General features: G+C 38.4%; 2 protein-coding genes and 1 pseudogene across 2 annotated transcripts in view; 1 reads left to right on the forward strand and 2 right to left on the reverse strand.

Moving 5' to 3' along the window:
- Positions 1-6,540, forward strand: part of LOC145486436 (DNA polymerase iota-like) — a 9,689-nt gene extending 3,149 nt beyond the window's left edge. Inside the window, exons 2-3 of the mRNA XM_081465108.1 lie at positions 1,183-1,420; positions 3,410-6,540. Of these exons, the coding sequence (XP_081321234.1) occupies positions 1,183-1,420; positions 3,410-4,362 (1,191 nt within the window). The 3' untranslated portion in view covers positions 4,363-6,540. The remainder of the gene's footprint in view (positions 1-1,182; positions 1,421-3,409) is intronic.
- A 2,376-nt stretch (positions 6,541-8,916) lies between these two features.
- Positions 8,917-10,617, reverse strand: LOC145486444 (14-3-3 protein zeta-like). The gene has a single exon (XM_081465117.1). It carries the CDS (start codon positions 10,059-10,061, stop codon positions 9,297-9,299), a length of 765 nt encoding a protein of 254 aa, XP_081321243.1. The 5' UTR covers positions 10,062-10,617; the 3' UTR covers positions 8,917-9,296.
- A 1,878-nt stretch (positions 10,618-12,495) lies between these two features.
- Positions 12,496-14,160, reverse strand: LOC145486445 (14-3-3 protein zeta pseudogene; annotated as a pseudogene).
- Between the last annotated feature and the right edge of the window lie 251 nt (positions 14,161-14,411).

The raw sequence follows: 14,411 nt of genomic DNA on the forward strand, positions 1-14,411 counted from the left end.
ACCCAGTATCTCGCAGTCAACCTTGCAGCAATGTAGGACGGGATTTTCCCACTAAAAAGCACAGACGCTTATCAGGACAAAAGATGTTTCTAAACGTAGTTTCTTCTGTTTTAACCACTCCAAAAGTGTAAATATGTCTTTATTAGGTTATCCTTGTGTTTTCTGTTTTCTTAATGTCGGTGATGGACAGCCTGAGCCCGAGTCCGGAGAAGAAAAGGTAATAAATTCACTGAAATTCTGTTGCTTATTTGGATAATTAATTAATGCAAGGATATTAGACCTAAAACAGTGACTATTGATGACTCTTCGTCACTATTCGCCACTTTTCGTGACTGTTCGTCACTATTTACACTATTCGATACCATTCACACTATTCGGGACTATTTGCTATTCGCGACTATTCACTATTCGCTATTCGGGTTTTCCAGACACCCCTCTAAAGGTGTTTTAACTGAGCTGGAGGAGCCCAGTTCTTGTAATTAGTGATGTTTTAATTGGATTTGAACTCATGACTTCTGACATACCAGTGCAGTGCTTTGAGTTCAAATCACTGCTCAATCCTGAATTTTTTCTAGACTTGTTTTGCACAACTGCTCTTAAGTTGTGTACAGAACTGTGATGATCATCCATGTCTTAAATTTATTCTTACTGCAGTTCAAATATACTTAACAAATAAAGAAGCCTAAGCGGTGTATTATACTGTGATAAAACACAACGGGCATCTGAGAACATGAGGGAAATGTAGAAAACACTCGCCTGCGGCTCGTGTTTTCTACATTTCTTGAGTGTTTTCAAATGTCCAGAGTGTTTTATCACAGTGTAATACATGGCTTAGGCTTCTTCATTTGCTTTATGGTATAGAGGTAATGTGGCAAGAAAACAATAAAGCACGCTTTTTCTATGTTTTATCCTCTGATAAAACATAGTTTTTTGACCAATCAGAGCGTGCGCAGGGTCCTATCTATATTATAAAATCTTTTATTCTTTTGTTTGGTGTGTACAACCTAAAAAAATGTACATGTATGAAGCTTTTAAAATTGGAATTTCGAAAGGGGTTGGGGGTCTCACAAAAAATCCCTCCATGGGGTAGGTATGGATATTTTCTGGAGCTGCCCAATCATTGGTCTCTCTGTTAGTTTTCAAATTTTGTAGAAAGAGCAAGCAAAATGATTATTTTTTCAGGTTGTAAGTCCATGCCCTTGTGGTTGCCATGAGAGGCTGAAATTGGGATCTGTAATTGCAGCAGAAGTCAGACAGGCAATCCTTCAAGACACTGGCCTGACATGCTGTGCAGGAATTGCTCACAATAAACTCCTTGCTAAACTTGTGGGTGGGTGGAGGAAACCCAACATGCAAACAACACTGCTTCCTGAGGATGCTGAGAGCCTCTTGTCAGGACTTCAAGCAAGAGACATCCCAGGTATAACCAATGGAAAAGTAAAGATTGTTGTAATTATTGTGAAGTGCCAGTTTCCTCTGCAAGTTGTGCTGAAAGTCAACATAGTTACATGTACTCTGGTCTCCAGGGCCCAGTAGTTCAAAGGGTGGATAACACTATCCTCTGGATAGATCGCTATTTAGTTGAAGGTGACGGCAAAACAAACTGCACTATCCACTGAAGGGAGATTTATCCAGTGGATGACATTATTCACCCTTTGAACAACTGGCACCAGGAGTGTATAGTCCCACTTAGGGTGTTCATCATGAAACGCCACAGTGACTATTGATTTTTTAGGTGTCAAAGCATCTTTCAGGGTGCACTCAAAGAAAAAAATAATTTAAAAATACTCTTATTTCCATTTTTAATCTCAATTTCTGCCAGTCTCTTCTGAGCAGTTTACTTGTGTGGGCTCCTTTCCTGAACAGCGGAAGCTTATTCCGTTTTAAGTGGTGTCTTTTAGGGGTCAAATAAAGCTCGAGTCACACCCACATTGATCTCCTTTGGGGGTTTAATTAAAATTTTCCGATGAGCATCCCCAACCTTTCCACATGGGAGTCCCGCACCTGCGACATATATCACCTTTGCCTAGATCTTTAATTAGTGGTACATAAGGCCTCTACACTCTGCTGCCAACCTGTTCTGTTGGCCGTTATGATGCACACTTTGGTTCTTAATTTAGCTATTTCCATCTCTTTCTCTGCTGCCCTTTGCGATGTTCTGGGTCTACCGACTCTTTGGTGGCCTTCTGGCATTCATGTCAACAAGTCCTGCAGTTGTTGTGTGGCTCTTTCTTCATCATGCATGTGATGTACTTCCATCTCCTCTCAGGAGTATATACCGGTAGGTGGCTGGTAAATGCTCTTGGGTACCCTTCAATCAGGACTCATGTCACATTCAGGGGTGGTGGCAAAACTTCTTATCACTTCATGCTACTTAGCATTTGCTATATCCTTTTATACTCCTGGGTGAACAGAGGAATTAACTAAACCTACAATAAACAACGAAAGTGTTGAGACAATTTGTTGTAAGATTCCATTTTTGAGTGTCTTGGAACATTACCCCCCTGCCACTCCCTCCATTGAAACAATACTGATTTTTCATATCTAAGACTGTGCAGACCACAGCAGTTACAGAATATTGAATTAGGGGAGCCGGGGTATCAGATAATTATTGCTAGGCACATAATTATGAAATATAATTAGGGGTTAAATATTGTTAAGTGTCATTTTCTAAAAGCATCTTAACTACTTTTTTGTTCATTTTGGATGTTTTCTGGTATGTCTTACCGAAGAAAAATGGGACAGCAACCCAGAATGAGGCTTGAACTCAGATTAATCTGAAAGAGTCAAATTTACTAAGAATGGTTCAGACTAAGAGTGAGTGAACAATCGTTGCGAAAACTGTAACAAAAACCCCAAGTAAAGTGCTGGTGGGGGGTGAGGGTGCTGTGATCCTGTTTCAAAGGTGAATTTTGACAAAGTTCACACGTCACATATATTTTTAGCTGCTATTTTTTTTTTTCATAAACTCAGGGATCATGTACTTCTTTTAGATGCTTGTCATCCATCACACACTAGTTTTTTTACATTTAAACCCTAGCCACCTTCACTGAAGAACAGGCACAAATGCTCTGAGGGACATGTGTGGGGATGAATAGAAATATTTGAAATCCAGGCGCAAAATTATTCTGGATTACTGAGCTGCTTGGCCATGGCTGTCATGTTTTTGGGAAAGGCATAACTCTCACTCTTGCACTCTTAAACTAGGAGTATAAAATGGTTTCAAAAAATAAACAGTTGCACAAGCTAACCCATGGCTTAAACTCTGCCGTCTAAAATTGATCTTACTTGACTAGCTAGTTACCTGTACTGCTGGTTAAAATAATGGTCATCATTTTATTGCTAATTTTACTGAAAAGTTTTGTTGTTGTTGTTGTGGTTCTTAGTAACAGTTTTTTTCACTTAACAGGGATTGGACATAGCATGGCCAAAAAGCTGCGAACAATTAACATTTTATCTGTTACTGACCTACTGATATGTTCCCAGCAAGTACTGGCAAAAGAATTTGGCAACTCACTAGCAGAGCAGATGGTTAGATTGTGCCATGGCATTGATGACAGCAAAGTTTTCTCATCTGGAGAATTTAAGTCAATCAGTGATGAAGATTCTTTCAAGAAATGTTCAACGCTTGATGATGCAAGGAAGCGACTCAAGAGCCTTATTAATGGATTACTTCCAAGAGTTTCTTATGACATTGGCATACCTCAGACTGTGAGAGTTACAGTGAGAAAGCAAGAAGATAAGGTTTACAAAAGAGAGAGTCGTCAGTGTCAAATACCTAACACTGTTTCATTCAACAACAAAGACAAAACACGAGATTTGCTATTGGCCATTTGCGTCTCTCTGTTCAATAAGGTTGTTGATGTGAAGAAGCCATTTCACTTAACTCTGATAGGAGTTTCATTAACAAACTTTCACAAATCAAGTGCAGCTCAATCCAAGAAGATCTCAAATTTTTTTGAGAGGTCTTGCTCCCAGCAAGCATGTTCAGCATCTTTTGCTACTTGCGGTAGTCTGCTATTGAAGGATGATCAACATGATTGTGAGGCCTTGAATGGACCCAACGATGTCACCACCAAGGAGCAGGAACTACGGCAGAGTTCAGTGCTAACTACACAGGTTATCCAGCTTAATGAAACAAGTTTTGATGGTTTGAACACAAAGAAAATTGAACCCAATACCATCTGTCCCAGCGGCATAGATCCTACTGTTTTTTGTGAGCTTCCAAGTGACATACAGAAAGAGTTAGAAGCCAGTTGGCAGCAGCAAGGCAAACATGACAAAGTTGCAACAAAGGGGAAAAAGTCCTCTGGAATACAAAAATACTTTGCTAGTCAGAGCCCAAGGAAATCAGGAATCTAGAATGTCTCCTAACAGATGCATAGGCACTGTAGTGATTGACTCAGACAGAGACCCAAGGGCAGATAGTCAGGTCAGGAGGAAGTCAAACAGGTGAAAACAGTGTGAACAAAGTTCTCAAGAACATTCTTGACTTTTGTTTGCACCATTTTCGCCCAGTGGACTTCCACTGACCCAACTTTCTGCCCCCGGGTCTCCAAGGGTGAAACTCAGATGTACCGGTAATATTTAGTGAGAACTGTATAGTTGGATGGGGGACTTCCTTTAGTAAGAAAAATGACATGGTCATTATAGTACATGACTGATTCACTGATTCACAGATGTTTAGACTATTCTGGTACCTTTTGGTATTAAACTGGAAAAAAATGTCTCAGAGATGACTTATCAGAAAGATTTAGTACTTCTAATGGTACCTCTGGGGAGTGAAAATGAACTCGAGCCATGTCCCCCAAAATACGATGCTGGCCCTATTGAGAGAATCCTTTTCAAAATTTTTCACAATCACCCACGTTAATTTAGTATAATTTTTGTATGTTGAAAAAGCTGTGGAAACACCCACTTGTCAGCTCACGATCCCAAAGCATTTCTTATTCTCCCAAAACTTCCACCCATGTTTCTATAACCCACTATAGTTCACCACTGACTTTTCTCTGATTCTTATTGGTTTAAACTGATAACAGGAGGCTCTTTCATTGTTGCCTCTACGTTTATAAATGCGTTAATGGAATAACTTCCCACAGTATAGAACTGTTAAGAAACAGCGATGTACATAGTTACAGTAAATGCAACAAAGACGATCTAAGACTTCCATCTGGAAAACGAAATTGAGGAAAGCAAAGAACTTGTTACCATGCCTTCAAAGATTGGAATAATTCAGACTGAGATTTAAGAAACTCGTGAACCATATCCAATATTAAATGTACATGCTTGGAATCATTCTCAATTATGTAATTGCTTTTCTTTCTGCATTATTTTAGGTTTTAGAACATACTTTATCCCTTAATTAATTATGCGAGTAATGATATATTTAGAGCGGAACCTCTCTGTATGTCACTAGTAGGCGAGAGAGCTTCCTGTGATAAATATTATTATCTGTGGAGAGACACTATCAGCCCAAAGTGCCCATCCAAGAAAAATACCCGGATGGATAGTACTTGTCCGTCAAACTTTTTCCATAAACAAGCTGGCTTATAGAAAATAAACAATTGAAATTCAATTACGGGTATGTGGGTTTTTATCTGTTTTCTTTTACAAATTTTCCAGTTGGCTTTCCACGGCTTTCATCTAAAAAAGTTGAAAATAATTCAATATGATTTTTGAACTGTTGCGCGGAAGAAAATTTAGTGTTGAACAATATAGACAATAGAGTGTTTATGTCTTGGAAAGATCGGTCTAATAGTTGCCCCTTGGAAATTTGATGTCCTTAAAACTAGCATACTTGTCCTCAAAGCTTCGCTTCTCAGGCGAATACTTGTTTTAAAACATCAAATTTCCAAGGGGCAACTATCAGACTGATATTTCCTCAACATAAATGCTCTATTGTTTAAATAGAAACGTGGTACTAGTTTTCTAGTTCTTAACTGTCAATGTATCCTGATCATATGAAATTGGCACTTAGTAAATTTTCGTGTAATATAATTACAGTTCAACCCCTATTAAACGGCCACCCTCGGGAAAATGGATAGTGGCTGCTTAAAAGGGGCTGGCCGCTTATAGAGGTAAAAACAACAGAAAAAACCTCATCGCCACTTAGATTACTGGCCACCTTATTGGGGTGGCCATTTAATAGGTGGCTGCTCAATAGGTGTTCGACTGTATATCAAACACGGCCGAGTGTTCCATTGCATAATTTTAGTAGAGAGTTAAAAATACAACGCACAGCAAAATATTTTTGATGAACTTTAGGTGTTTGGAAATGCGATGAAACATTGTCTTGAGTGTTTGATATATCTTCTCAATTAAAACTAAATGGAGAAATAAAATCATAAAAATCTATGCTAACTAGGATCCCAACCTTGTCACAGTCATGATTTCCTTTGTATAAACTTGGTGAATTATTAATGAGTTGGAAGTCTATGTTAAGTTTTTGGCATTTTCAACTTTATAATGTCTGTGTTTCTCTTCACATGTTCTTTTTTTCAAATCATGGAGACTTATGACAGAAATAAAAGTGAAAAAATGTTGATGATCCCATTTTCATTTTTGAATGGATATTTCTGGAACTGCACATTTGATCATATTGTTTTGATCTAGAATCAGAGGTTAATTATTGCTCGATCGATTACAACAGGCCTTCAGGGTCTCAGGTTTCCTTACCTTGTGCTCTGTCTCACTAGACCACAGACGAAATTTGCCTTAAAGTTTAATTAAAATACCTTTGATAAACACTTGGTTGCATTGCACGAAACAACCGTCAAAAGAATAAACGAAGTGAGATCTTCATTGATTTCATGGTGAGATGAAACAAAAGATTCAACAGACATAATTTGTATGTGTAAAATACTCACATCAAAAAACAAGAGCTAGGTAACAACCTGTAACATACCCATTGATAGTAACTTGTATTGCAAAATTTAATGTCAGCTGGTGGTACCTACTAAGTTTGTGTAAAATGGGGTTTAGGTCTTTTATTTTGAATTGATTTGGTTTTTTGAGTCTCTACAGTAGACCAAAATATTTCCTTGCCTCTGTTTTGGTATATTTCTTTATGAGAGGGCTGAAAAATAAATGAAAATAAAATATAATTAAGCAAGCAGCAAACAGAATAATGAGAAAATCCTATGTATGATAATTATTTAACACTGCTGTTTACAGTCAAATTATGCAAATTTGGATCAAATTCCCATGTGAATCCAGGTAGCAACCCAATCAACATTAATTTTACATTTTGAATTAATTTTCAAATTTCAAGAACAGAATATTTAAGTGAAGAATTGAATCAAATTTCCATGAACTAATATAATTATTAGTTTGCTATTTGTAGGGATGTTTGCTTATTGTTGAGTAAATGTGGCAAGAATATGCCCAGTTCCTTCCTTCACATGCTCAGAATTATATCAATATTCACAGTGAATAAATAACGTTTCAGTTACTGTCGAACCTCCACTAACAGCCACCTCTCTACAAAATTATGGCCACCTCTCTTGTTTTAGTTCCAGCGGACAGTCCATACATTCACTCTTATTTTAACCTCTCTTCAACAGCCACCTCTCCACGACTGTCCCCAAGTGGCCATTGTGGAACTGTACATAGATTGTCTTTTATTTCCTTACATCATGTCATTTCTTTGATTTCTCAGCACATCCAGGCATAGTTAATTGAAGGGTATGGTTATGAAACATGACAAAGTTCTTTGTTGTATGTTTTTGTTCTCTGTTTTGGCCTTGACCGTGCACAAAACATAATAGTTGTTTACTCCGTACTGAGGAACTAACCAATGGAAACTTGTTGGTTATGTTTAGCCTAAATTTTTCAATTTCATGGTTTGTAATCCTTGCTAGTCTTCTCCATCCCTGTTTCCTCATGGTTAATTAGTATCTCCTTGGTGTTTTTCTTTCTTGGTAAACTATTATAGGGTTTCCTTCAATTTAAAGGTAATTCTGTATGTGGCCAAAATAACTCTAGACCTTTTGGAAACTCAAAAGTATTGTGAATGAGCCCCTTTAATCTCTCCGTTCTTACCGTTCATTTAATTAACCAGCATTCAGAGCTCGATGTTGTGGCCGCTGAGGTCGCCAATGCAACCTGATATTTTTCACTGGCAACTAACTTTTCATGCTTTTCACTGAAATACTTGCTGCTGGTGACTAAATCTGAAAGCTTAGTGGCCAACTGGCCCCAAGGTTTTTTCCTGAAAGTCACGCTCTGGCATTAAAGGAGCAGTCAAGTTGCTTTAACACATATCTTGAACATTGTTTTGAACAGACAAGTCTCTTGATTAGTTCATTTTATTTCTATCAATTGACAGCAGTGCAATTAAAAATAATTCAGAGAAAGTCCTTTTTCTGTTACACTGCCTAGTATTCTGTGGTGGAGAATTTTTCACATGTATTTTGCAACAGTTCAGGTCCATTACATTTTACATCTCCACCCACCAGGTCAAACTGCCAACACAACGTACCCTCAAGTAAAAGCCACCTCTATTCCAAAACCCTTCAGAAATACTGGTACTCAATAGCTCAAAATGTGCATTGACTCCGGAGCAAGCAGTCCAGGTGTGAGCTCTGCCCAGGGACATTGTGTTGTGTTCTTGGGCAAAACACTTTACTCTCACAGTGCCTCTCTTCACCCAGGTGTATAAATAGGTACCGGGGAATTTAATGCTGGGGGGTAACCCTGCGATGGACTAGCATCCCATCCAGGAGAAAGTAGAAATACTACTGGTCGCTTTATGCTACTGAAACCAGGATAAGCTCTGGCCTGATGAGCCACTTGGCTTGTATGAAGACTTTTCTTTTACCTTACCAAAACAATGCTGTAAGAGAACCCCAACCCCTCAGGAATGACATATTTTGTAGCAGAAAAATCTTAACAATGAGGAGAGCAAGGATTAGCACGGCAGTAAATGGCTTTAATTCCGTTCCAAAGAAAAACACCACTAATACTTCACTGGTATTGAAAAGCACAGACCTTCATACTCTTGATTTTCCTGATGTTCACAGCATCGCTTTACGCTTGACGTTTAAATACAACGAGGTAACACTTTTCAGTTTACCTTCGCATATTTCAACTGCCTTTACTTAGAGCACAAGTGATCTGTAACCAACAGTGCACGAAAGAAACTGTAAATACACGCTTATGCTACCAGCTTTTTATAGTCAACTTAGCAGTTAAGTACATCGTTCATTGTTTTTAGCCTACATGTCCTGAACTTTCTTTATTCCAGTGCTAACAGTTCAAGGCAAGGAAGATAGGTTTACACTATAAACTTTAACACTTCAATCTCCACCATCAACTTCGGTATCGCCAGCGTCTGATTGCCACAGAGTTAAATTGTCACGCAGAAGTTGCATTATCAAAGTACTGTCCTTATAAGAATCTTCTTCTACACTGTCCAGATCGGCTATCGCCTCATCAAAAGCTTCTTTCGCCAACTTACAGGCCTGTGTTTGGTCATTTTTAATCTCGTAGTAGAACACGGAGAAATTGAGCGCCAAACCAAGACGAATGGGATGAGTTGGAGCCAAGGGCTTAGCATTCTCTTTTGCTTCTTCGTAAGCTTTCTGGGATTTTTCCGCTAAATCTCTGCGTTCGTCGCTTTCCTGTGGCTCAATCTCGACCAGATAACGGTAGTAATCGCCTTTCATTTTTAAGTAGAACACCTTTGGTTCGGAGCTTTTCGCGTCCCCTTGATTTGTATCAGCGAGCTTAAGGAGGTGTTCATCGATCAATTTTAAGACTTCGTTGCACTTCTCCTTCAGTTCTTCTTTTATTTTATTGAGATATTCCTCGGCCAATTCGGCTTTATTTCCAACTTCTGACTTTTGCTCAAAACTCGAAATGATTCGCCAGGCAGACCTCCGCGCGCCCACCACGTTCTTGTAAGCCACCGACAGCAGATTTCTTTCCTCGTTGCTCAAGTCGTTGCCCTCTTTACTTTCCACCACTGATTTCATCGCGTCTACCATGTCTTCATAACGCTCAGCTTGTTCAGCTAGTTTAGCCTGATAAACTAACTTATCCCGATCAACTTGGCCTGCCATTGTACCCTTGATAAGCTACAATATTTCGTCAAGCGAAACCCTTTCAATGAACAATCGCCGGACGTGTTCGACGGGAGCTGTCTTCCTTCTTTGCTGGGTCACGTGTCCTAGTCGATTTGCGGGATATCTACCAATCATAACTTTAATGTACATCCGGGATATCGCACAAGCGGGAAATGGGTGTAGGAAGAAAATGTCAACAATTTGACAGAAATATGAACATGAATATGTGCTTTAACGAATAAGGAGGTGAATAACATCTGAAGCGTGGATCTACATAACGAAAAAATATATTTACGCATACGGTATATAAAATTAATGATAGCTTAGGACGCAGAATTTGTAAATAACAATAGAAAAAACCTGCACAGCAAAAATTAAATTATTCTCCTTTTAGTTATAAAGCAAATAAACTATCCCCTAGCAGAGTCTATTACAAATACTTTGAACATATATATGGCCTGCCTGATCAAAGATAAGAATTATTTTTCCTGAACGTTTTACTCATACCACCCTGAAAAAGCAATAAAAGAGGCTCTGCTCGCAGGGTGCTCTCATTCACTCAAAGCCAAGACAGCAAGTTCACAAGAAAAGCTGCATTGTAATTGTAAACATGTGGAAATTTTACTGTGCTGACTGGTTGAGAACACATCAATTTATCCCAAACAGTGCAGAATACTGAAATTGAGTGCAAAAAGTTGAAATTGAGTGAAGAAGGTCAAACTTGGAATAAATAAGATCAAATAAGCACTCGTCAATTTTACCTCCAACCTGTGAACTTATGTTCTATTCGTGTTTGAAACACAATCTTTACAAGGGACATCACTCATATGGGAAAGTTGATTGGTAAGGCTTACGTCCAGATAGAGGGGGGAGGTTAGAAATGAGAATAATTTTTTTTCATTGGCACATGGGCTTAATTACAAGCTAATTTACAGCAATGTTCAGGCAAATGGGAAAGGGACTGAAGAGGGCAGCAGAAATCAAGTCTAATGGCCTGAAATCTAGCAGCTCTTCCAAGCTTAGCTTGTAACTTTATTCATCCTCAGCATCTGTTGTTTTGGGGTTAGAGGCATGGTTTCTGTTGTTTGTTCAAGTTCCCCTCAAAGGTTAGCGAGCAATTCATGTTAGACCTTGAGTGAACTGTCACCTGACCTGACCACAGGGTACCCATAACAAGGGGGCTTATATTATAAGCTGCAGTCTTACAAGCTGGGAGCTTATAACCAGCATGGTGTTTGGTAGAACTATGGGTAACATAAGCCACTCGGGAGATATCTTTGAATTTCCTCATATTCCCAGGAGCGTCAAATCCACGTTCATCATCCACAATCATTGTCTTGACATCTGAGCCGTAGCCAGTACGAGGCAAACAGGCACTTCCCTCGGTACTTTATTTGTTAGTTTTTTTAAGGGAGAAAGTAAAAAATACCTAGGAAGAGAATTTAATCATGGACATAAATTTGTCTTGGTCATAATTTTTTTCTGGCTACAGCCCTGTTCATTGTACTGAGTTGCATTAATGGTAGACTTTCCAATCAGTTCTACAAAACACAATACCGTTTTTTTTTTTTTTTTCAACCCAAACAATTTTTCTTGATATGGCACTGATATATATGGTACATGTACAAATCTTAAATAACTGGCCACTCAAATTACTGGACATAGTAGTTAACAGTTGTGGAAAACAATATTGCACATAGCTTATATTTCAAAACTTGTTCATGCAGTGCAAAGAGATTAAAATTAATACTTGCAACAGGATTCATATCCAGTTGAAAATATTCAGTGACAATGTTGAACCCGCACTTGATGCAGCAACGTGAAATCAGTCTCAAACTACTACAGGTTTCTCTATTTTGTAACTTGATTAGTTAAAGAATTTGCACAATGTGGGAATGCATTTCTAACATTATTTATCCATACAACTTGACAAACTTTTAGACAAAAGCAAAAAATCTATTTTAAATGTCATACAGGAAAGAAAACTTTGTCATATATGTTATGGTTTAAATTTGTTTGAAGCTTGAAATTACTTCCCATATTAGCAACTAGACGCTTCAACTTGCACAGAAATCAAACCCATTCGACAGCATGTTGGAAAATAGTACTTTGTTTAAGCTTAGAATAACACTTCCTTCGATATCTAGGGTTAAAACACCAATGTGAGAAGACAGTATAAAGTCTGTTATGGCTCTGGGCAACAATTTATTACCTTCAGTGAAGGCATATTTACCAGAACATGAATATAGTAACTGAACAAAAATGCTCATAAAATTCATACCTATTATCTAAAACAAAGAAAGATATATATCAAACTGTTCACAAATTTCAAACCACGCACAGATTTAACCCATGATCAACAAATCACAATAGAAAGCAGTAACTGAAAGCTGTACTCAGTAAAAGTGTCCAGATAGTCACAAACTTCATCACAAATCAATCAATTGCTTTATTCATTAATCAGTAATTGAAAATGTTCAGAAATGATTTGGAATGTTTCAATGTCCACAAAAAATCTTCAGAAAATGGTCAGAAATTCACAAAATGTCAGATTTATCCAATCTATGGTCTAGTTAACATGTCTGATTCAAGGCAGGCAATAAATACATGTAGCTCCATGCCTCCATCTTGTGGTGCACCCCTAAAATTCCCTACATCATGGTCCACAATCCATCAAATATTTTTCTCGTTTACTATTTTGTGTTATTGACCTGAACATGTCACACAACACAGCCAAACTTGAAACTTTAAGAGGATAACCCTGGTTTTTCAAATTTATATTTTCTTTGCTGTCCCAAATAAACTGTTTAAAATATGTGCAGGTATTTCTCCTTGGACATGACCTGTTCACCAAAGATCACCATTTTCCCGCAGCTTTGTGCTTGGAAAACAGTTCATTTCTCGGAACAGATGCGATGGTGCATATTTTTTCCCAAAATGGAGGTTAATAGTGTGAACGTACATGTATACAGGTATTGTGTGCACACTTAAAGTAGACTCAGTCTGAGATATTTCACAGCATACCACAAGAAAGTTTTGCAAGAAAATACACTTAAAAATTGTTTACAGCTAGATTCCTAATGATTAATGAGGACGCTCCTCTTGATTAAATGGCAACTGAATTTGTCACTTTTTTAAATCTCTTCTCGAATTCCGAGTTAAGACAAAAATACGGGCTTTAATTAAGAAATTGGTCACGAGTTTAATCGTCTCCTTGACCGTCTCCTTGTTCTTCAGATGTCCACAAAGTAAGATTGTCACGGAGAAGTTGCATTATCAAAGTGCTATCCTTGTAAGAATCTTCTTTCAATTGATCCAATTCGGAGATAGCATCATCAAAAGCCTGTTTCGCCAACCTGCAGGCCGCCTCTGAGTCATTTTCAATCTCGTAGTAGAACACGGAGAAATTAAGAGCCAAACCAAGACGAATAGGGTGAGTTGTAGCCAATCGATCAGCTTCTTCCTTTGCTTTTAAGTAAGCTTCCTTGGATAAATCTGCTTTCTCTTTGCGTTCTCGTTTACTGTTGTCATCCTCTGCCAACACAATCTCGACTAGGTAACGAAGGTAGTCACCCTTCATTTTTAAGTAGAACACCTTTGGTTCGGGGCTCTGCGCTTTTGCCGCGGAAGGAAGAAGGTGTTCATCAATCAACTTCAAGACTTCGTTGCACTTCTCCTGTAATTCCTTTTCCACTACTTCCCGATAATTCACCGCAGTTCTTTTTTTATCTTCGTCCTCTGCCTTCTGCTCCAGACTCGAAATGATTCGCCAAGAAGACCTTCGCGCGCCCACCACGTTCTTGTATGCCACCGACAGCAAATTTCTTTCTTCGTCAGTGAGGCCCTCTTGCTTTTTCTCTGCCACAGATTTCATCCATACCACCATGTCATCATAACGTTCGGCTTGTTCCGCTAATTTAGCCAAAGAAACCAATTCGGTTGGGTCCTTGTCTTCCATTTTCAGCTTTAATTTCTCTCTTACTCTAACCGCCTACAAACGAACGCCTTCAGTTGGGTGCTGTCCCTGTCTTGTGAAATGTTCCTCTTCCTTGCGTGATTTCTACCAATCACGACCGTGATGAATATCCGGGATATTTTTTAACTGGGTAAGCCGGTTCTTCGTGACGTCATTGCTATGCATTTCACACCCGATAAACAAACAAACAGAAAAAGGTAGCTGACACGTGAATGAAAGATTTAAAAATCATTTTTTAAAAAGACGTATGTAATTCTGTTTCTGTTACGGCCGTGTTTCTTTTGATTTATCTATGATTAGAAAACAAACACCCAACCTAGAAATTTTCTAAGAATTCCCGCGTGACTTGTTTTGATTTTCTTTGTTGATTC

This window comes from Orbicella franksi, chromosome 5 (genome assembly GCF_964199315.1).
Source record: "Orbicella franksi chromosome 5, jaOrbFran1.1, whole genome shotgun sequence".
NCBI lineage: Eukaryota > Metazoa > Cnidaria > Anthozoa > Scleractinia > Merulinidae > Orbicella > Orbicella franksi.

What these genes read in the sequence shown, in the direction of transcription:
- LOC145486444 (XM_081465117.1), bottom strand. Translation starts at nt 10,061, where the DNA reads ATGGCAGGCCAAGTTGATCGGGATAAGTTAGTTTATCAGGCTAAACTA.